The 23,246-nt window shown below is 34.0% G+C and overlaps 1 protein-coding gene across 16 annotated transcripts in view; it reads right to left on the bottom strand.

Moving 5' to 3' along the window:
* Nucleotides 1–23,246, bottom strand: part of PCDH15 (protocadherin related 15) — a 718,778-nt gene that overhangs the window by 43,798 nt on the left and 651,734 nt on the right. For all 16 annotated transcript variants that reach the window (XM_027111903.1, XM_027111902.1, XM_027111901.1 and 13 more), the window contains 2 exons: nucleotides 14,523–14,738; nucleotides 4,684–4,772 (listed from right to left, as the gene is read on the bottom strand). In XM_027111903.1, the coding sequence (XP_026967704.1) occupies nucleotides 4,684–4,772; nucleotides 14,523–14,738 (305 nt within the window). The remainder of the gene's footprint in view (nucleotides 1–4,683; nucleotides 4,773–14,522; nucleotides 14,739–23,246) is intronic.

Genomic DNA, 23,246 nt, shown 5'->3' with positions numbered 1-23,246 from the left:
TGGCCCGAGACCTCCTAGTCACTGGTGGGCCAGGGCTTGAGCCTAGGTCCTCTGAATTCAAAAGGAACAGCCTTCCTAGGAAAAAAAATATTAATATATATTACTTGGGAATTTCACACAAGATGTTCCCCAATGTGTTTTCCTATAGGAGTTTGAATAGAATAGATATTGCATTGTAACTTTTTCTCTCTACAAAGTATAATGCTCTAAAATTAGGAGTTGCTAACTTAGAGCCCTCAGGCTAAATCCAGCCTACTACCTCTTTTTGGAAATAAAGTTTTATTTGCAAAAGGATTTTGCTATATAAATTACTAATTATTGTTAACATTTAAATATTATAATAAAAAGAATTAACTTAATGAAATAACAAAATTTAAATAACATTATTAAAAGTAAAAATATTATTTTTAAATTTATACTTACTAAACTATTAATATATCCGTTTATAGAAAGTTCCCTGAGCTCCTCAACTCTAAAGCAAAGGGTAGGTAAAAATGATCAAAGATAATGTGTTGATTGATTTACCTTTCAACTTCACCCTTCCCCTCAACACCAAGTCTTTATTATGCAGATTTAAGACAATGTAAGTGCTGGCACTTATTTTTTACTGTTTCATAGGTTTTCTTCCCAAGAGACTTTATCATTCTTATCCCAGAAATACACATTTTGGCTAGATTTCTAAAGTATGTTTGGAACCTTAATTCCAGGAGCTATAAATTAATTACACTTTCATATGCTATGTAAATATTCTAGGAAATAGACTCTTCCAAACCAAAGCAGTAACTATATCAATAAAGTCCTGATTTCACTGAATTTCCATATTGTATTTAGAAAGTAAGAGAAGCATTTGATCAACTCCAAGACCTAAGTTATCAATTCTGATTCATACTATAACACAATATTTCTAAACTCTTTTATTTATATTTTTGAAAATGCCATTTCCATATATTTTTAAGGATTTAAATTTTAGAATCCCGAACTTCTTTATCTGGGCTTCATGGTGAAGTGGAAAGAGAAAGGAAGAAGACACAAAATGCAAACATTTCTTAGCTTCTTTAGACATTACTGCCAATCATTTCTAGGTTATAATAAGGTCTCCTTAACCTTATCCTCACAGCTATTTCTACTCAATCTCAAGAATTTGTAAGAGAAAAACAAGGCTCACAAAGAGATACATGCTAAGGTCAACCTAAAATTCTTCAAAACATAAACATGTGAGGCCACTTGTAAGGGGCATAGCTTCGCATTATGGGGAAATTTGCTGAATACATTAATATAATTAAAAAGAAATGTGTTTCATTGCAAAGGGTCACTGGTTAATTCTATAAGCATTAAAAAACAAAGTAATAAAAATTTTGTTCAGTAGAGCCATTTCAGCCAGTTCCAAGGGAGTGGGAAGTAATTATTAGCATTCCTATAGCAGCTAACATTTACTCTTTGAGCATTCTGTTTTCCAGGCACTGTGCTCTTAGCTATCAAAGGATACTGACCCCTTCTGAAAAACCTTCCCCATTGTGAAATGGATATATTAGGTCATGAATTTTTTCTTTCATCAACTCTCCCAATTTGTACTGATTTTTTTCTTATCAAAAAAGCTTTGGATTATGATCTGGCCTCATATATGGCCTCATATATGGGCCTACCTAAAGGAAAAAATAAAAGTGATGATCATATGCAGTTCAAGTTTCCCTTTCTTAAGATAGGGTTAAGTCTCATAGGAAATACAGAACATGGCTTTGATGATGATGTGATTTGTCATCTAAGAACGTCTACAGGAAATGAATGTGTTCGTTACTCTGGTCACTGGAACAATAAATTCCTATATATATTTTTAACATCTTTATTAGAGTTTAATTGCTTTACAATGGTGTGTTACTTTCTGCTTTATAACAAAGTGAATCAGCTATACATATACGTATATCCCCATATCTCCTCCCTCTTGCGTCTCCCTCCCATCCTCCCTATCCCATTCCTATTTTTAATTAATAGATTGGTACTCTGCTGTCTACCTTGGCTATATGTATGTTTTCATTATGCCCTTCCCATCCCCTCCTGGCCACCCCAAGACACTGAGAATGAGCGTTTTGAGCTTCATGGTGCTGGATTAGATCTAACAGTCTTTATCTCTACTTCCATCTACTAAAGTAGCTTTCAAAAAGCAATCATAATGACTACATACTATATGATTCCAAGGGTATTATGTTCTGGAAAAGCTAAAACTATGGATATAGTAAAAAGATCACTGATTTCTGGGGGTTAGTGGGGAAGGGAGGTTTGAATAGGTGGAGCATGGAGGATTTTTTAGAGCAGTGAATCTATTCTGTATGATACTACAGTGATAGATACATGTCTTTATACATTAGTCCAAACCACAGAATGTACAACACCAAGAGTGAACCCTATGCAAATTATGGATTTGGGATGATTATGACGTGTCGAACTAGGTTTGTTGATTATAACAAATGCACTACTCTGGTGTAAGATGTGGATAGTGAGGGAAGCTATATGTGTGGGGGAAAGAAGTATATGGGTATTCTCTGTATCTTCTACTCTATTTTCCTATGAACATAAAAGTGCTCTGAAAAATAAAGCCTCTTTTTTTAAAAAGAGATCCAAAGTTGTTGTGCTTAAGAATCTCTAAATTAACACAGATTGTAAAAAGAAAAAAAAACTATAAAAGGGAATCTGGCATGTGCCTGCTGTGCTTACTGCACTAGCAAATTTATGTTTAATTCTATCAAAAGCAACACAAGATTGACATCCTTATTCCAGTTTTCAAGATGAGAAAATGTGGTCCTAAGTGTTAAATATCTTTCTCAGAGGTCACACAGCTATAATAGGATTCAAACTTGTTTATTTGAATCCATAGTCTGAGCTCCATTACTAAACTATGCTCTTTTAATAGAACATGCAAAAACTCTGGCATCTCTCTGCCTTACCCTACTGACTTTGGATCACTAACCTCATTTGTATAGGATATCTATTATTCATTGAATGTTCACAATTTCCATCGTCCTAGATGGCTTATATTATTTAGTTCTCACAACAGTTCTATGACAGGAGTTTTATCTGGTCAACAAGTGGTGAAAATGAGTCTGGGGAAGATTAAATTATTTGCCGAAGCTCATGTTTCAAAACCAGTATTATATGAAGTCAAAGCTCCTTTCACAGTGATATATTTCTCTCAAGACTTGAAAGATGCCTGATTTTTCTCTTTCATATCTTCATGTAAGAGGAATAAATCATATAATTGCTATGAAATTATACTTTTACATTGCCATTTTTTCCAGTTTTTATAAATTTTGTCTCAATATGAAGAAAAGGGCATCATGATTTTGCTTGTATAACATTTTCATTCAGTAAAATGCATCAAATGCTTACTATATAACTGGGATTATGGTAGTGAAAAGTAGATTTCCTATCCTTATGAAGCTTATGTTAAATTGATATAAATATAAACATTAAATAATGCTTTGAACAAAAGCAGAACAAAGGCTTAGAGGTTGAGAAGAGTGTCATCTATTTTGGATAGGGTAATCAGAAAAGCCTGCCTCAATAGATGACATTAAAGCAGCTAAGAGACAGGCATAATTCTAACTTTTTTCAGGTGTAATCAGCTATTATTTTAATAAAGGTTAAGCATGTGTAAACCACTTTTGCAGAAGTAAACAAGACACTGTGTGATTGCTATTCTACACTTAAATGTTGATAATCACCTCTTTCATAGGACATTTTATGTGACACCCATAGGTTAAATTTTGTGAAACTAACAAGTAATGGTTGCAAAGCACATATGCTTTTATTACAGGAGAGTCTCTCATGCCTTAATCAGTGCCTATTGTATTTTATTTCACACATAATTACTAAAAGGTTAGCTGTATGACTATCTGAAGCTTCTTCTGGCAACTTGGAAGTGTAAGATATTTTGCTCAAAAGAGACAAATTGATAGTAATTGACATCTGTCAACATGAACTCAACAGAAGACAAGGGATAACTAACAAATACAACTATAAAATTATTAAATGACGGAAGGCTAGGTTAGGGTAGTTAAGAGTGAAATAGTAAAGACATTTTAATAATCCTTGATAACATTTAGAATATTAGACAACTGTGAATTCATAATCACAATTTGTCAACAATAACATATTCAGCCATGTACAGTGTACACACTGTTCAAAAGGCAGAGGGGAATGACATATATTTTAGAATAATTTAAATATATGTTGTTTAAAATTAGCAATCTTAGTTTTTAAAAGAATAAGCTTTAGCCATCTAGATACATCACTTTGAGAAATAGCATTCCCCAGACTAGCTGGATTACTGAGATAATGAGCTTTTTCAAGAATCTGGGGCCACAAAATCAAGACATATACTCAAATAATTAAGTTATGGTTTATTTGTTATATGCAGCATTTTGAGTTTATGTTGACCCATCAGTCAAAGCATTCTGAATAATAAGATCTTCTCACATCTAATTTTCATTCCTATTTGAACGTACTCTTAGAATCTTCACATATTCCAAATGAAGCTACCTATTTCAAGAAAAGAGTGAGCTAAATTGTTTTTAAGAAGGTATTATAAAATATATGTTTAGTCTGAACACTATAATTATTAAAATGACTTAATTCAATAAAAACTATAGCCATATGAAAATAAACATATAAGTAAAGAAAAACCATTACTCTGTAAGCTCTTCTATCCTTCTTTCCACTAGAGTAGGGGGTACATTCGAAACAATGACTTGCATATCCAGCTGATTGACCACAGAGACCTGAAAGAAGAAAAAACAGAATTCATTTGGCTTTTACTCATTAGCATTTCTATAATCAAAAATTAACATCTTTCCTTCCCTACTATGCATAGTGGTTTCCCATTTATAAATTTAGGAATAAATGATATTTCTAGCTACACAATCTCTACTAGGTATGTTGAAGCAGGTTGAGAATGACAGACTAATTGTTTACTTAGAAGTTATAGAACCCTAAGTGACTTCGACTGTTGTTGGTTTTGCGTTTGTTTTCTTGGCTTTTACAAAAGCATAAACGAAGGTGGTTTTGTATGTTTCTTTAATTGGGTTATTTAAGAACACTCAGAAAAATGGAAAACCCAGCTTTTAGATTTTATAAATCCTAAGAGATCATTTATTCATTGTGACTAAGAATCTGGGATATGGATAGTTAGAATCATTCATTCCATGAAATCACCACATACAGAATTCATGTCTGCTTTAGCCAACTTTATGTTTGTGTAGATAAAGAGATATATACATACAAACTTACAGAGAGGGCCAAGATGAACTAATTTAACAGCTGTTTATGAATCCATTCTTTCATGTAACATTTAGAGTCCATTCTATGTTCTTATTTAGAAAAATGGAATAAAAACCATAGCATTTATTCTCTGCTTACAATGTATCATTTACTGTTTTTCTCAATGCTCTACAGGAATTAGCACTCATGTAATTCTATAAATCACCGTATCAGGTAGTTATGACTATCATTCCAATTTTTTAATATGAAAACTAATAAAACAAAGAGCCATTAATAACCTGGGCCCAAATAAGCATAATCTCCAGAATATGTGATCTTTACTATTACCCAATACAGATGTAAAAACTGTAAAGTCAAATCATACACTGTGCTGCACATACATTACACAATTAAAATTGTGTAAATGCATATACACCAGGACCATGAATTGGATACTCTGGATTAGGTATATTTAGCACCATATATCTGAATATAATTTATACTAGGGAATAACTTCATGTTTATATATATTTTTGATATAGGCTGCAAATATACTTGCCCATAGATGCCCTATCAGGAGTCACAAACTCAAATGTTTTCAGGGACCAGGCAGGTAACCTAAATGAGTGAAGTAGCCAAAAGTATGAAATAATAGGGAGAACTGGAAGTCTCTCAAATCAGAGAGCATACAACTCCTCTGAAGAGGTCAGCTACTACTCATCTCTAATGAATGTTGCCATGTGGGAAAACAGGTGCAGATTTCCTGGGGTTTTCCATTTTTTAGGAAAAGAAATACTATGTGAAATATTTACAACTAATTTGAAATCTTTCAAACCATTTTGTGGGCCTAATAATTCATGTCTGCCCACTAGCCAGGTGTCTATCTTATTATCACCTGTGAGCAAATCGCTAACATTGGCAGTTCCAATCCTGTATCCCTAACTCATTACAGGCATCTGGGATCAAATGTTTAAATTTCCCTTAAACATGTACATGAATCTTGATTGTGTCTCCACACACATAAAAAAAATCTAAGTTCATTAGAATTAGGGATTATCACAGATTTTCTGTAATTTTGTCTTTTTATCTTTTTGTATCGGTCCTGAATAAAAAAACAGACAGAAATTACATATAAGGTTTTTTGTTATTTTTTTGTTTTGTTTTCTGTTTTTTGTTTTAGTTTTTAGTAGTAAAAATACATGGTAAAAATCTCTAGAAAAATATATATGAGATTTGTGCAAATGTGTTTCCTTTCTTCCTTCCTTTGCTCTCTTTCTTCTTTCTTTTCTTCCTTCCTTCCTTATCTTTTTTTCCCTTCCTTTCAACATTGGACCAGGAAAGGTAAAAAAAAAAATTCTGCTCAAAAGTAAACAGCCTGGAACAAATAGTAATCATGGACTGTTTTCTCAACAAGAGTAGATTTCTCAACTTCCTCTGGAGTTTAGTGGAACCGTATGGTGGAGTTTTGACCAATGGAAAGTTAGTGGAAAGGAAGAAATAAATATTCTTAAATCTGCCTCATGAGTGAACTTCCCCTTTCTTTCCCAATCTCTATCTGAATAAAGAGGCCATAGAGAAGGGCACAGAAACATTTGCAAGAGAGCTGTCAAGAACACTACCCAACCATATATGCTCTCATTGTTGTGTCATGTGAAAGAAAAATAAAACTTGTTAGTTTAAACCACTGAAATTTTAGAGTTTTCTGTTACACAATCAGCCTACCAAGACAAACACCCAGGGATTTATTACACACAGCTGTTAGATTTTCACTAATTGTAGAACAACGAAAAACTAGAATGTTAGTTATATTTGGTGCAGGGAAATGGTAAAATTTCCCCTTGTGTACATAAGTTCTGAGTTTTGGAAGTTGATTTACAAGTAAACTGTTGGAATGCAATCAATTCAAGTGCTAGGGACTCTATTTGGAAGCAAAATTTGGCCTTGCAGATATAAGTAACTCTATCATTTGCCTTTAAAGGACTGTTAGTACTTTCTCTTTATTCAGAAGGATAAATTACTTCAAAAGGAATTTTTAATTTGTTAAACAAAATGAATTAAGATTTAAGGTCCTCTGGAATATATACATATTAAGCTTACAATTTATCAAAAATATCTTCTGAACTTAATTATTTTGAAAACATGCTTTTGTACTCTTAAAACAATAATGTATTTCTAATTCTGATAAGATACAAAACTCAGACTGCATTTAACTACAAAAGTAGTTTTCTTAGATTTACCTATAAATAGTTAATTTAAAATTTAAAAATCTCCTTAAAGTATTGACATATTATTCATGTAGAAGGTACATAGTTTAACTATGAAGACAATAAGCTATTATAACTTAAATTTTGATCTTTCAAAAATATTATATGTCCCTGAATCATTGGTTTCTTATACCATCTATAGCAAAGATATTTATATGTTTAAGATTACTAGACTTTATTTATGTTACTTTTCTAGTATAGCCTTTATGCAAATACTTTCAGAAATACACATCAGTTTATTATACTAAACACTTAAATTCTACTTTAAAGTTGCTTCACTTAATTCTTTATGCCTTAATTACTAATGAAAGTTTTTCCAAAAAATTATTTTTATCATTTTTGGGATTGATCTTTGTAATGGATTAAAATTACTAGGTATTGTCAAAAGGAAAAAAGAAAAGTAACATTTGTGCAGCACATAATTCCAAAAACAGAGGTTATCAATTTACATAATTACTTCTAAATCCTTTTAATTCTTTCTCATAAACCTCTTATAACTCCCCTTTTTTCTATTCATTCTCATATAGTTTAGATAGGCAGTCCAATAGAAATATAATGTGAGACACAAAAACATGTCAGATACATAATTTTCAATTTTCTGGTAATCACAATAGAAAGATAAAAACTAGTGAAATTAATTCAATAATACATTTAACTCAATATATTATCATTCCAACATGTAATCAATCTAAAACAACTTATTAAGGAGAATTTTTACTTTTTTTTTTCATGTTAAGTCTTTGAAGTCCAGTGTGTATTTTACACAGTACATCTAAATGCAACCTAGCCACATTTCAAGTGCTCGGAAGCCACAGAGCTAACATATTATACAGTGAATAGAGACCCACACAATTTACTGCTTGGACTGGACAATATCTCTCCTGTCTCTGGTGCCACCTCACTTTTCTTGAAAAGAAGAGGTATCTTAAGAACTTTTTAAAGATAATTGTGTATATTTTCTTCAATACTCCACCAAAACTCAAGTGGAAGCTTCTTCAAGGTGAGTTTCAATGTGAAATCTAAAACCATGTTCAGTTACATTAAAATACATTTATCTGTCTTGCACTTTGAATGGATTTTTTATCTTTGAATTTTTTTTAACATCTTGCATTGGTCATTTGGAAAATATTGGTTCACTGAATATTGCAGATTTTTCAAATGTTGACACGTTTCATTACACAATATCAAGAAAAAAAATCAAATTCTTTAATATGACCACTGATCTCATCAGAAAAGTCTTTGAGTAATGGGGAAGCTGTCAAGTTCACAGTAGTGAATACATGCTTCCCAATATTCTAATTTGTGCTTGAAGGCTTGAATGTCATCATTAACAATAAATACTGTCAGTTGTTTTCCTTGAATTGACAGTCTCACCTTATTCATTTCTGTGTAAATGCCTATCAAATATTCAAGTCTGAATAACCGTATTTTATCTCTAAGTTATTTTTTCAAATAAAAAGCTATTCCTTGAAAAAAGCAGCTAATTCAACTTGCATAGAGCTTTTCTCTCAGACAACCATGATACTTCCATACACACCAGAAGTGCTTTATACCTACTTCCTATTTCATTACAGAAAATATTGAAAAAGTATTTAGTCAAGAGTAGACATTGGTTAAAATTAATGTTTTACTGCGTTAGTAAGGGCATTCTTAGTTGAAACAGGCTTTCTTTTTTTCTGTTTATATATGGCTATGAAGCATACAATGGCAGCAGCAGAGCAAATGCAGCATGGTAAAAAGGCAAATCATGTCCTAGTATCCTTATTAAAAGAGTTTTGATTTCATGGGCCCTGAAATGATTTGGGGGACCCTCAGGTTTTCATGGACCACACTTTGAGAACTGCTAACCTGTATTGTAAGAGAGGGGCCATTCACTCACTGAACTCATAGGCATTTAGTACTCACTAAAAGGAACTATTCTAGGTGCTTGAGATAACATCAGGGAGTTAAATAAATAAATAAATAAATAAATAAATAAATAAATAAATAAATAACATGTCCTCATGGAGTTTTTCTGAGGAAAATCCATGAATATGATAAGTCTTTTGAAAAAAGAAAGCAATAAAGTGATGTAAAATGACACAGTATGTTGCAATATTAACTAGGATGGTGAGAGTAGGCTTCACTGTGAAATGCATTCTTGCAAATATTTAGAAGAGATAAGAGAGCTAGTCCTGAACACGTTTGGGGGAAAAGCATTCTAGGTAGAGCCATTGCAAAATCTCTAAAGTGAGAGCATTTCTGGCTATTTGAGGAAAAGCAAATTGGCCAATATTATTGGGTTTGAAGGAGTTAGAGGAAGAAGAGTAGAAAACGGATCATTGGAGGCCAGATTACCAAGGGTCTCATAGTCTTCTATAATGATCTAAGTAATTTCTCTGAAAGAACTGGGGTGATATTAGAAAGTTCTGAGCAGAGAAATAACAGGACCTGAATTACATTTTAAGATATCACTTTACTTGCTATATTAAAACCAGACTTTAGCAGGGCAAGCGTGGAAGCATGAGAGCAAGTTAGTGAGTTTGCACAATGACACAGGTGAGTTATGATGATTGTTCAACCAAATTGTAACGGAACTTTTGGAAAATGTGCCGATAACACACATATATAGCATATGTATCTTATAGTACATATATATATACACAACATTATTTACTGAGGAATTAAATGTGTGGTTGAGTAGAAAAAGGAATTAAGAAATTTTTAGCCTAAAGAATTCAAAGTTCATTTGGTCATCAAGCGAAACTGGGAAGATTATAGGTGGGAGAGATGTGATGAGGGAGAGGAGTTCAGCTTAGGAAACATAAATAGATCTTTAGTAGATATTCAATGTAACACTGCATGTACACTTGGACATTTGAATTTGCTGTTCAGGAATGAGCTTTGGGGTGAAGATATAAATTTGACATTTTCTAATATATAGACTATATATATATATATTTTTTTTTTTTTGCAGTGTGCGGGCCTCTCACTGTTGTGGCCTCTCCCATTGCGGAGCACAGGCTCCGGACGCACAGGCTCAGCGGCCATAGCTCATGGGCCCAGCCACTCCGCGGCATGTGGGATCTTCCCGGACCGGGGCACGAACCCGTGTCCCCTGCATTGGCAGGCAGATTCTCAACCACTGTGCTACCAGGGAAGCCCTATAGACGATATTTTAAAGTTGTTGGACTGAATGAGTTTACTGAGTCATTGAGTGCAGATAGAAAAGAGAATTAACGTCCAAGCTCTACGGAACATTGACTAAAAGGTCAGGAGCAGAAAATGAACCAGCAAAAGAGGCTGAGAAGGAATGAACAGTGAGGGAAGAGAAAAATAAGAGCATGGTGGCCTGAAAGCCTAGGAAAGGTAATAATCAATCAAGTGTTGCTGATGGTTCAAATAAGATGAAGACTGAAATTACCAGTGCATTTAATAAGTGAAAGCCATTGATGATGCTGACATAAGCCAATTCTGGGTGAGTGTTGGGAGAGGAATTTTGGTTCAAGAGGGTTTAAGAGATTAGATGGTGAGAAATTAGAGTTGGCACTAACAATGAATTTTTCTGGAAAGAGGAACATAGAAATGGAGTGGTAGCTGGAACGAGATGTAGGTCAAGAGGGTTTTTTTTTTTTATAATTTTTGAAGCTAGGAAAAATAGCACAGTTATGGGAATAATCAAATAAAGAGGGGCTATTGTTACTGATAATGTATAAAAGAAGTAGGAGAGTTGCTGAAACAGTGTCCTAGCGCTGGTGAGCAGAATTGGATCTGTTGCACATGTGGAAGTAATGGCTCCAGATAAAAGCATAGAGAATTGGGCTTCCCTGGTGGCGCAGTGGTTAAGAATCCGCCTGCCAGTGCAGGGGACAAGGGTTCGAGCCCTGGTCCTGGAAGATCCCACATGCCGCGGACCAACTAAGCCTGTGCGCCACAGCTACTGAGTCTGCGCTCTAGAGCTTGCGAGACACCACTATTGAGCCTGCGTGCCACAACTACTGAAACCCACGTGCCTAGAGCCCATGCTCTGCAACAAAAGAAGCCACCACAATGAGAATCCTGCGCACCGCAGTGAAGAGTAGCCCCCGCTCGCCACAACTAGAGAAAGCCCACACGCAGCAACGAAGACCCAATGCAGCCAAAAAAAAAAAAAAAGCATAGAGAATTCATCTAAACAAACAGGAAATAAGGCATAGAATGCTGGTGAAAATACTGGTAAGTAGGCGGATTTAGTGGCAGGAGTTGTAGAAGTATCTTTCTAAATTCTTTATCTTTCAGTGAAATAGGATGCCAGTTAATTAGGCAATTGTGAGGATGAGGAAGCTTTGGAGGATTGTGAGAGAGAAGCTCTTCTAGGAGAGAAGGAACATGAATGGACCAGGAAATACAATGTGGTTACTGGACAATGTAAGAGCTCACTTGGGGGCTTTCATCATCAATTTAAAGTAAGACTAACTATATAATTGTACATGTTTTTGCAAGCATCCAGCATGGATATAGGTCTGGAGAAAGGAGAAAGCTGGAATTAACAAGAGTTATGTTTTTTCCAAGTGAGTGTGATGTAGGGAAAGAGGGCAAGGAAGTTGCATTTTTATGTGATTGAGTGCTTGTAATAATTAATAATGTACTATAAATCTGGCAAGCAGGAAAGAGAAAACATGAGGGGTAGAGGGAAAATGAAAACATAGTAGGCTAAACAGGAAATAGACTGAAGGTCTTGGTGGAGATAGAAGAGTGCTGCAGTTAGCTGAACACACCTAGTATTATGGTCAAAGAATGGGAGGTTTGAAATGGAGGTTACAGAGGGGGTGCCGTAAGTGGTAATGGCAAAACTAACTCACGTTTTAAGTGGTTGCAGTAGGATGGAGAGTAAAGCCATTGGAGGAAGGGCATTCAAGAGATTGTGAGTTCAGGATATTGGAAGAATCATCTCTGCATATAATGAAATTGCTAAAACTTAGGAGTGGAGGATTGTTGGAGAAAGTAACAGTAACTCAGGAGGGGAACTCATTGAGATATGTTGGGGATTGACCCAAGGCTTGGGAGATCCCAGCAATAAAGTGAGGCAGCGAGTGACAGTCAGATGATGAAAATCAAGGCTGATTCCTAGGAAGGAGGATCTAGAAGCAGTGATGCTGTACATTGAGGATCCTACTCCAGCAGTGGATAGTACGAAGTCTGTGACAAACAAAAACAGAAAAGAATACAAACAAAAGCTACTGCTTGAGAAGGCAGCAGCAGAAGTAGCAGCCTCAGGGGAAAACCAGATTTGCATTAAGTAAGAAAGTTTTATCTAAATTAAAAATCGTATCTTCACTCACCTTTACTAAAAATTTTTCAACGATTTCCCATTATTTTAAGAAAAAGTTCTAATATTTTTAATATGGGCTACATCTTTTATTGATATATGGACCACCTACTTCCATCTCCAGCCCTGTCTCTCATTCACTTTCTCTCCCTCACTCTCCCAAGCTGAGTAAATATCTATCAGTCATTCAGAACTGTCACGATTTCCCTTCCTTCTTGGTTCTGGCATGTGTTGTTCCCTCTGCTTAAATCTTATTTCTCTACGTCTCCCTTCTCTTGATTGAAAGGATTTTTGATTTTATAATAAATATCATTTTGCTAGGAAGGGTTCCTCATATACATATTGTGGTTAATAAATATATCACATTATGTTTACCTTAAATTTTATCTTTCTAAATATATTTTGGATAATTTTAAAGATATACTTTTAAATTTCCTCACAATAGTTTAGAGTCCAAATGAGAAATCTATAAACTTCACATTGCTTATGTACATATTACATATATAACCTATAGTTATGTTTTGTTTATGTTATTGTAATATTTTAATTATATAATATTTTAATTTTATAGTGTAGTATCTTTATTATGTTGCCTTAAAGACCACAATGTGCATATCTTAAATAACAGGAAGAGAAATGACAACATTATTTTATATAAGGTTTACAGATCTTATTTTAATCAGAAAATCTATGCCAACCTTAATATCTTCTATGTCAAAAGCGTTTTGGCTTAGACTGGCCTTTGTTTATTCTATTGCAGCTTTACTGTTATAAATGTAAAGAGTGCTCTGGTCTTCATTTCCACCACAATTATGGTGATTGGTCTTCACCATTACCTAAGAAAAATTTGATTGAGTCTGCATCTATTTGATGGTTAATATTGTCCTGATAACTAGATTAGGAGAACAGTGAAGACTGAAGATTTAGTAAGGTATAAACAGCAAAAGAAAAATTATACTTGATTTTGTCTTTATGTGACAAGTATTTCCAATAGTAATGATAATTATAACTTTTACTAATTTCATCAGAAAAAAGTCTAAATAATCCACACTTCCAAAGTTGGTAGCAATTCCATAGGATAAATGCTTTGGTGTTGAGTATTTTGAATAAATGCCAATATCAGACTGCCCTTGGTAATGACCCACCACCGACCTTGTGTACAGCCTAAGAAAAAGTCAGAGTAGAAAAGTGATATTATTGACTGAAGCCAAATATAACTCTGTCAAGGATCACCAATGTCATCAGTGGGGATTTTGGTAAAACAAGGAAGTCACCTCTGCTGGATCATGAATTTGCTCTAATACATTTCCTTTTGTTTTCTTAATTACAAAAGGCCTAAAAGTAAACAGTAATAAAAATTTCATACATTTTAATTTCTACAGCACAACTCTGTGAAGCATTTTAAAATTTTAAGTAGCTCCAGCCAACTTTATATTAAAATTGAGATCTGTAGACCAAACAGAAAACCAGTGCTTAAGACACTGCTGTCACAGTCATGTTTAAAAACGATATGGTACATTTCCAAAATGTCAGAAAAAAAAAACAACCCATAAAGTATTTTTTAATATTCTAAACTATACATATTAACAACCTGGATGAAAATTAATCACATTCATGTTTTGGAAGACCTATTTCAAACATTTAAAAGTTCTAGGAATTAAAACACTGACCCCTGGTTAGTACTTGCATGTGCCCACCTATCTGAAGTTTTATCTACTCACAAGAACATCTGCTTTGCCACTTAGGCCCTTCCCATAGTCGTCAGTTGCAATGACTTGAAACTTGAAGTAAGACCTCCTCATATTATGGAAGAGCATAGCCGTTTTGATAAGCCCTGTGTATGTTTCCACCACGAATCCTTCTTTTCCCTCTTTAATTGGTGGTATTATGAGTCTGTATGCCATGGCACTATAATTGCCGGTATCTTTATCAGTAGCCTAGGAGGGAAAAAACACAGGTTATAAATAAGCAGGAAAAAAATAACCTTTGTTAAAGGGCTTATTTATGTTTGTAAGACAGTTTGTATTTCTTGTGTAATAATAACACAATAAAGCCCTCCTAAGGTTATATTTTTCTAGATGCTGTTATATAGATTTATAGGCTTTGTGTACACAGGGTTGAATGGCTATTATGAGAAGGATAATGACTATTAAACTGTGAATACAAGGGACAGAGACACTAACTCAGTCCAGTTGATGAACCAAGTGTTTTGATTGGCATGTTTCATGGGTTCAACTCTGGGCTGAGATCCAAAATGGTGTAAGGATGAAACTGTTTACCTAAACATTGTCTTGTGTAATAGGCATAGCATGTGATTGTGCTTTTGATCTAACCTACTACCTAAAGGGAAAAAAATAATGTATTAAAATATCTCAAATGACAACAGGACAGTGTTCAGATCTTTTAAACGATAAATCTATTTTTTTTTTTTTTTTTGTGGTACGCAGGCGTCTCACTGTTGTGGCCTCTCCCGTTGTGGAGCACAGGCTCTGGACGCGCAGGCTCAGCAGCCATGGCTCACGGGCCCAGCCGTTCTGCGGCATGTGGGATCTTCCCGGACCAGGGCACGAACCCGTGTCCCCTGCATCGGCAGGTGGACTCTCAACCACTGCGCCACCAGGGAAGCCCTAAATCTAGATATATATATGAAGAGATCCTAATTAGTTAGTGCAATATCAAAATTAGAGAGGGTTAGAATACCAATCCAGCTTCCTTTTTCATCAGCTTGTATCCTGATTAACCAATTTTTTTTCCTGGTTGTAGGTACTTATGTTCTACATGTTGAGGTTTCTTCACATTTAGAATTTTAAAAGAAATAGTTGCTTAGAATACTTTTTTAAAAATAAAGCTGTGAGCATAATAATATTAGCTTGGCTCTATGGTTTCTACTTCAGGGAAATTTTTCAGAATGCCAATTTGAGAATTATGTCACAGTGAAATATTTGAAAGTGGAATGGTGGATGAGATAGTTTTAGTGAATTTATACAAGGCTATGTAACTTTATTCATGATACTAGATGGGTAACATTTATATTTTAATTATTATAATTACTATTTTTATTATCTGGTTATTCTTATTTTATTAAATATTATTGTTAAATATCAGATATCAAGCATTTATGATTTACCATTACAATGCTAATAATTCTACAAAAATAATTTTGTTTAACAAAACTAAAACTCTCTGAGGAATATATTATTCTAGTTACATAAATTAGTGCCGTCCAATAGAATTTTCTGCAATGATGGAAATACTCTACATGTCCTCTGTCCAATGCAGTGGTCACTAGCTACATATGACCACTGAACACTTGAAATGAGGCTAATATGACCAAGGCAGTGAAATGTGAATTTTTTATTAAATGTAAATAGCCAAAGACTACAAAGTAAGTGGTAAAGTTGGGCTACAAATAATGACAATAATAGTAAATAATAGCAAATGTGTGTTGAGATTCAGCATAAGTTTGAATCTCTAGCTTTAAATCCTATATATGTGCTTAACCATTTAAAACATTTCAGGATAAATTTATCTGTTAGACAAGGTAACTTAAAGTAAAAAAAATCCAGATATTTTGCTTCAGGATAAAATACTTCTTGAAATTCGTAAGTTAAAATTCTCAGCTTTAGAATAGGACAAGCTCGAGCTACCAGCTCATCTCTTTAAAAGCTCCATATGTTTTACATAACGGCAGAGCTTAGTTTTTGCATTAGAGGAATAGTAATTAGATTCCAACATAGGTCACATTATCACTAAAGAGAAAAAAAAGAAAGAAAAATAGTTATCAAAGTGTTTATTTTTAAGCTTTGAATCCAGGTTTTTATTCATTTAACAAAGTATAAAATAAGAAATAAAAAGCACATTCCCAACTAAAATTAAAATCAGTTTGAATTAAGTAATCAAAGACATTTCTTTCATATACTGAGAGCAAATTTAAGACATGCTGAATCAGTCAAAGATTAGGCTGAATATCATCCTTTCACTTATGATTAACATAGGTATTTCCCCTGAAATAAACATTTTACCATTAATGCAAACTTTATTGAGGTATAAGAAACTGGCACAAAAATGTACAAATCATAAATACACAGCTCAATAAAAATTTGCAAAATATACACATCCAATGGACCAGCACCTGCATCAAGAAATCAAACATTACCACCATCCCAGAACGTCCATCATGTCCTTCCAGCCATACCCAGTTCGCCAGAGAAACCACTATCCTGATTTCTAACACCATTGATTAGTTATGCTTATTTTTAAACTTTATATTGATGGAATCATAATACATGGTCTCTTTCCTGTCTGACTTCTTCTACTCAATTTTGTGTTGTAAGATTGTAAACCTCAATATTTTAAAATAAACCCTGTAACACAACATAATCACATTTAGAAAAGAAAAGGCAGTTAAAGTAAAATCATCATGATTGCTTGGTATATTAAGCCTCTTTGCACAGTTCTTACTGATTAACTTCCATTTCAATAAACAAGTAATTTCACTTTGCTCTATTCCTAATTTATTAAATTATTATAACCACAAAGTGCCATATTTTACCTTAACAGATTAAGGTGTTTTTAAATATACTTTTCCTGAAACAAACAATCATTTAATACAAAAGTTTGGGTAACTCAGAAATATCTTTTTTAAATGATTTTCCCTAGTACATTAGTAGCAAATTGTCAAAAATGAGATACAGGGTTTAAAAAAATCATGTTTACTGGACCTTTTTTTTTTAATTGAATGAAAGATTTCTTAAATTCTACAGTGCTTTACAATTTTCAAAACTTTCACACAGGTGATTTTATATAATCCCATTATAACCGCTTTTTTTTTTTTCTCCTACTCCTATATTGCCCCTCTCCCCTTCCCTCTTTCCACTGGTAACCACTGGATTGTCCTCTATATCTGTGAGTCTGCTTCTTTTGTGGTTTTTTTTTTTCAAATATATAAAACTTTACTGTCATATGTATGTTGTTAGTAATGACTCCACTTTAAATTTTTAATCTTTGAGTAGGTTTGATCCTCTCTGGAATCTGAAAAGATCTTATTTCAGAAAACACACATGAGGATAGTTGCCAGAACCATTAGCAGTCTTTCAAATCTACCCCCTCTCTCCCAAGTACAGTTGAAACTAACAAGTTAAAACATGAGTGATAAAAATTCCAGTAGGTACTCTACTTATGATCAATTTAAAGGCTTATTAAGTTTAACTTTGTCTATTCAATTTCAATAAACACATGATTTAAAACAAAAACCTATATGCAGTTGACCCTTGCACAACTGGGTTTGAACTGCGGAGGGTCCACTTAAAGTCAGTGACTGAGGCTGGGTCAGTCTCAGGTTAACAACCTGTCAAGTGCTCTTTAAACCACAAAGTCCATTTACATTATTTGTGTAATGTTATGTTATAGCTGCTGTGGCGAGCTAACTTTTATTGAGCTATTATGATTTTCCAGGTGCTATGTAAATACTTTTCATACATAATCTCATGCCATCCCTTCTTTTAAGTTTTTTTTTTTTTTTTTTTCGGTACGCAGGCTTCTCACTGTTGTGGCCTCTCCCGTTGAGGAGCACAGGCTCACGGGCCCAGCCGCTCCGCGGCATGTGGGATGTTCCCGGACCGGGGCACGAACCCATGTCCCCTGCATCGGCAGGCGGACTCTCAACCACTGCGCCACCAGGGAAGCCCTTGAGTAAGTTTTATTGTTATTATTTTATAGGTGAAGAGATGGAGGCACAGAGAGTTTAGTAAGTTGCTCATAATCACAAAGATAGTTGATAGCAAAGTTGGGTAAGTCTCATTCTAAAACCTATACTATAACCACTACATTCAATATGTCAGAATAAGTACCAGGACTAAAATCCCAGTGAAAACAACATTAAATGCTAGATAAATGATCTTCAGAATTTTTCCTAGACATATCAAGGAGATAGAAAGACAATAATAAATATGCAGGTCAACAACCAAGAGAAAGCAAGAATACAAACAGCTTAGTACTGATGGTAGTTTCACCTAGAGGGTTTCTTCTGATCTAGGTGAACTTAAAATTTAATTTATGAGGTCTTGAGTGGCTCAGAGAATAGGAGGCAAGACCGAAGGCCCACGCATAGAAGTTAGTCTAAAGACTCCACTCTCAAGAATGCTAAATTCTCACTTTAAGGGTGAATGAGAAAGTCATCTCTCCTTTCCAGCAACCACTGCCACTACCACCCAAAACTAAAAAGAAAACTGCCTGGTTTAAACCTTGATGTTGAATGCAGTGCAGAAAAAAGAAACAACCAAACAACAACAACAGAAAACAAAAACAAAAAAACCCCAAAACTTCCTTGAGACTCAATCCATAACCAACACAAGCCTTCATCGGAGTTTGTAGCCTTCATTCACACACTACCAATTCCCTCAACTCAAGGATAAACCACAGTATTCTCAATTTGTAAATTCGGTGGTCCTGAGCTCTACCTGAATGAACAGAAAACCCACAACTGAGAATTTGAGAAACTGGTCTTTGATAATGGCCTAGCCTCCTCACAGAAGCAAGCACTTTTTCAAAACAGCTACCTCCAACATATGCCTCAAAGAATTCTAACAAATAAGTTGCAAGAAAGATGAAAACTTAAAGTCACATAATTCTCAAAATGAACAAGAAACAAAATACCACGAATAAAGAGTCTGTTGTGATAAAAAATGAAAGTCGAACCCACAAAGGCTTTAGATATTTGAATTAGTGGACAGAGAGCATAAAGTAAATGAAAAATATGTTCCACTAAACAACAGTGATCTTTAAAATACAAATAAAATGAGAATAGTTGAACTTAAGTAAAATATATTTTCTAGAAATGAAAAAAAAATAATTGAAATAAAAAGCTCATAAATGAAGTTGTTAGAAGGTTAGGCATAGGGCACAAGAGTATTAGTGAACTAAATTACAGAGCAAAAGTTAGGCCTGATGCATTCTGGGGGACTAAGTACCAGTTTGGAAGGAAAAGCTTTGCCTAAAATGTCATTAGTGAACTCAAGCATGAATAGAGCAAAAGAGCCAAGAGGTTAGAGCCAAGAGGTTTTTTCTTAAATAAATAAACTATTGTGTATATAACCTGCATTGTTTCCTTAAAAATGGGAAAACATTCATAGAGATATTCTATGAAAGGGGAAAAAAATTATAAATCTAGTCCATCATTTTTTAGATAGTAATAAGGGGACATCTAACAAGTTTGGCTAAACGAATGTCTAAAAATTAAAACTGATCTATCATGAAAACTCTAAGTGAATCAAATTTACTAAAGAATGAATGTCACTTTATTTATAACATCAGTTTCTTTATAATCAAAACTTTATACTGGGTTCCTGACACAGCCATTATTATGTAGAAGAGGTGACTCTGGAAGATCTGACTCACTGACTTTTTTGAGTTTCTCTTAGTGAGCAAAATCAGGAAAGTTATGTCTAGAGCGGTTTTTAAAAAATGAAAGTCAGAAATGAATATTATAATTATATTTGCTGTAATTATATTTTTAAATGAAGGTTAAGACACAGGAAACCACTTATGCATTTCTAAGACCTCATCTGGAAATTTTAATGCACACAGGTGCCCAACATTAAGAGAAAATCACCAAATAACTGCTTCTATCATACAGGGGAGTAGGTGAGCCCATTAATTTTCTCACAGCCTAAATAACTGTTCCCCTCTGTTGCCTAAATGAATACTATGGATGCAGAAATATTAGTGGAATAATTAGTGATATCCAAAGAACTTCCAAAGCCCATTAAAGTCCAATAATGCTAACTTTAACTTCTCAATTAGACCCCGTTTTAACAGTTAACAGCACTGAAGGCTCACTCTCCCTGAAATAGAGTGTAAATATTTTTGAATGTCGGGGTAAAAGTTCTCAAATCTCACATTACCACGACTAATGTCAGTATGTCAAGCTGTGTTTGTAAGGGACAAAATGGCTCTTGCATTTTTAGAAACTACAAAGAAACCTTCATTTTAAAGCCCTTAAAGGCAATATGTCCAACATATAATAAAATATAAATAAGGAAAGTGTCAGGTAGATTGATCTAGTTAGAAGGCTATTTAAGACTTCTGTAAAAATGAAAACAAAAAAAAAGAGAGGAAAGAAACATTTTAAATAAGAAATCTTAGTATTTAATTTTTATAAGAACATCAAAAAAAGGACCATAGTCCAATAAAATAATCTCTAATTTCAATATGCCCATTAATCATTTACTTAATTATAGTTAAGTAAAAGTCTAAAGTAATTCAGAGATATTATAATGAGTAAAACACAACTTGGTGTAGAAACAACAATTTAATAATGGTTTGTAAGATCATGCAACACAGAATTACAGAATTTTCAGGGGTTTTATTATTATTTTATCCTAGTTAGAATTTGCCAGTTTACTCTTAAGTTAAAGAGTGGTGGCAAATATCACACAGTAGTATCTATTTGAAAAATTAAAGAGAGAAACTGACCTGAAGATTAGCAAAATATTCCTTTTATAATTTTTTTAAAGTTATACATTGAAACATTCTGTATTACAGAAGGCATGAGAGTTCAAAATAATCAAGTCCTGCATTTATGTAATAACTGAAACATTTTTTTAGTTTTATTTCCATTTCCTTATAAAATATATTCAAAAATAAATATTATCTCAAAAAATAATTTATTCTTTTCATCATTGCTAATATAATGTGATCATATATTCTTCAATGATGCTTTGAAATGAACTCTGAAATCATTTTTTCTAACTTCTCATTCATGTGGAAAAGAAAGAAATTGCACTCTATTCAACAGGCATAGTATGAAAAGAAAATACAGGCACAATTTCAGTCCTCTCTTTGAGAGAGGAAACTAGTTTTTAAAGTTGATTTTGGATCATAAAATATTATGGATTTTTACCAAAAACTTACTTATATTAAAATGTTTAAGAAATTTGTACTTTTGCAGAAATTCTGTAGTTACAAATCCTAAATCTTTCCATATTCAAAAGAAATTAAATGACGTATTCATTATCTCTGACTTTCTGGTTCTTTCTTAGTTACATTACATTTCATCAATCCAAACCAATTTTAGTTTCTTCTCATCTCCCACCCTCCTAGTCCTTCTTCTGGCTACCATACTTGATCCTCCTTCTCTCTTCTCTTTGCCTGGTAAGGGCATCAGTACCTATGGATTGAACTGAGCTAAAAATCTCAGTAGACACTTCAACTGTCTTATCTCACACCTTGCCTTTCTACTCTCAGTCCATCAGCAAGCCCTCTGAGTTCTACTATGAAATCCTTCTCACTTCAGTGACTATCCATGAAGCTGATATTGCCCAAAATCAGGCTCTCCTATCACATTTTTAAATTCAGCAATAGCTTAAAAATGATAACTCACACCTCCCAGAAGATGAACTTTAAGACAAGTCCATGAAATATTCACAATCTGATCCCAGTTTAACATTTCAATTTCTTGCCCTACATTTATTCTATTTATATTTCTCCAAAACCAATCACATTACCTACTTTTTTTTTCCTGAACAATCTATGTTCTTTCATGATTCCAGGCCTTTGCACACATGGCTTCTTCTCTCTTAAATGTCTCTTGTCTGCTAGGCCACATGATACTCACTCCTGGACTATACTATGGCATGCGTGTTTGCACACACACACATTGAATATATGTAATGTTGAATAAGGCACTAAAACCTCAGCTTAAATTACTGCTTTTCTGAAGGCTGGCCTGACTCCCCTAGGGAGTGCTGCTTCCACCTACATGTTTCCAGTAGTATATTTTATATTATTTTTAGTATAGCATTTACCTTTGCATATTACAATATTTAAGTGTCTTTATTACACATAAAGTGTGTTTCTATTCATATCTTTTATTCTAATATCATGTCCAGCAAGTGGTCAAATAATGTTTGGCTGAAATGTCAGTAGAAGCATACCAGAGATCAATATTTAGAAGTGACGGATGTGAGCTTGAATCTACCACTTATTAGCTATATGAGCTTGGGCAAATAACTTTCTAGGGCTTAGTTCCTCATTGTAAAATGAGGAAAATAGGACATGCTGAATAGGGTGGCTGTTGAATATTCACTGAGGTATGAAATGGAGTGCCTCGCACAAATAATCGAGATCATGTCATCTTTATGATTTTATAACTAGTATTCTCAGTCATTAATCAGCCATTGAGAATTTTGTTTATTTCAAACAAAAGAGAGTATATTTCCATTTCAGATAAAACATAGCATTAAGAGTAGGATAAAAAATTATGATAATCGGGGCTTCCCTGGTGGCACAGTGGTTGAGAGTCTACCTGCCGATGCAGGGGACACAGGTTCGTGCCCCAGTCCGGGAATATCCCACATGCCGCGGAGCGGCTGGGCCCGTGAGCCATGGCCGCTGAGCCTGCGCGTCCGGAGCCTGTGCTCCGCAACGGGAGAGGCCACAACAGTGAG

The sequence above is a fragment of the Aethalodelphis obliquidens genome, unplaced genomic scaffold, assembly GCF_003676395.1.
Source record: "Aethalodelphis obliquidens isolate GAN/ISIS:26980383/991018 unplaced genomic scaffold, ASM367639v1 scaffold11, whole genome shotgun sequence".
Lineage (NCBI taxonomy): Eukaryota > Metazoa > Chordata > Mammalia > Artiodactyla > Delphinidae > Aethalodelphis > Aethalodelphis obliquidens.
This window is presented reverse-complemented; position numbering and strand designations above follow the sequence as displayed.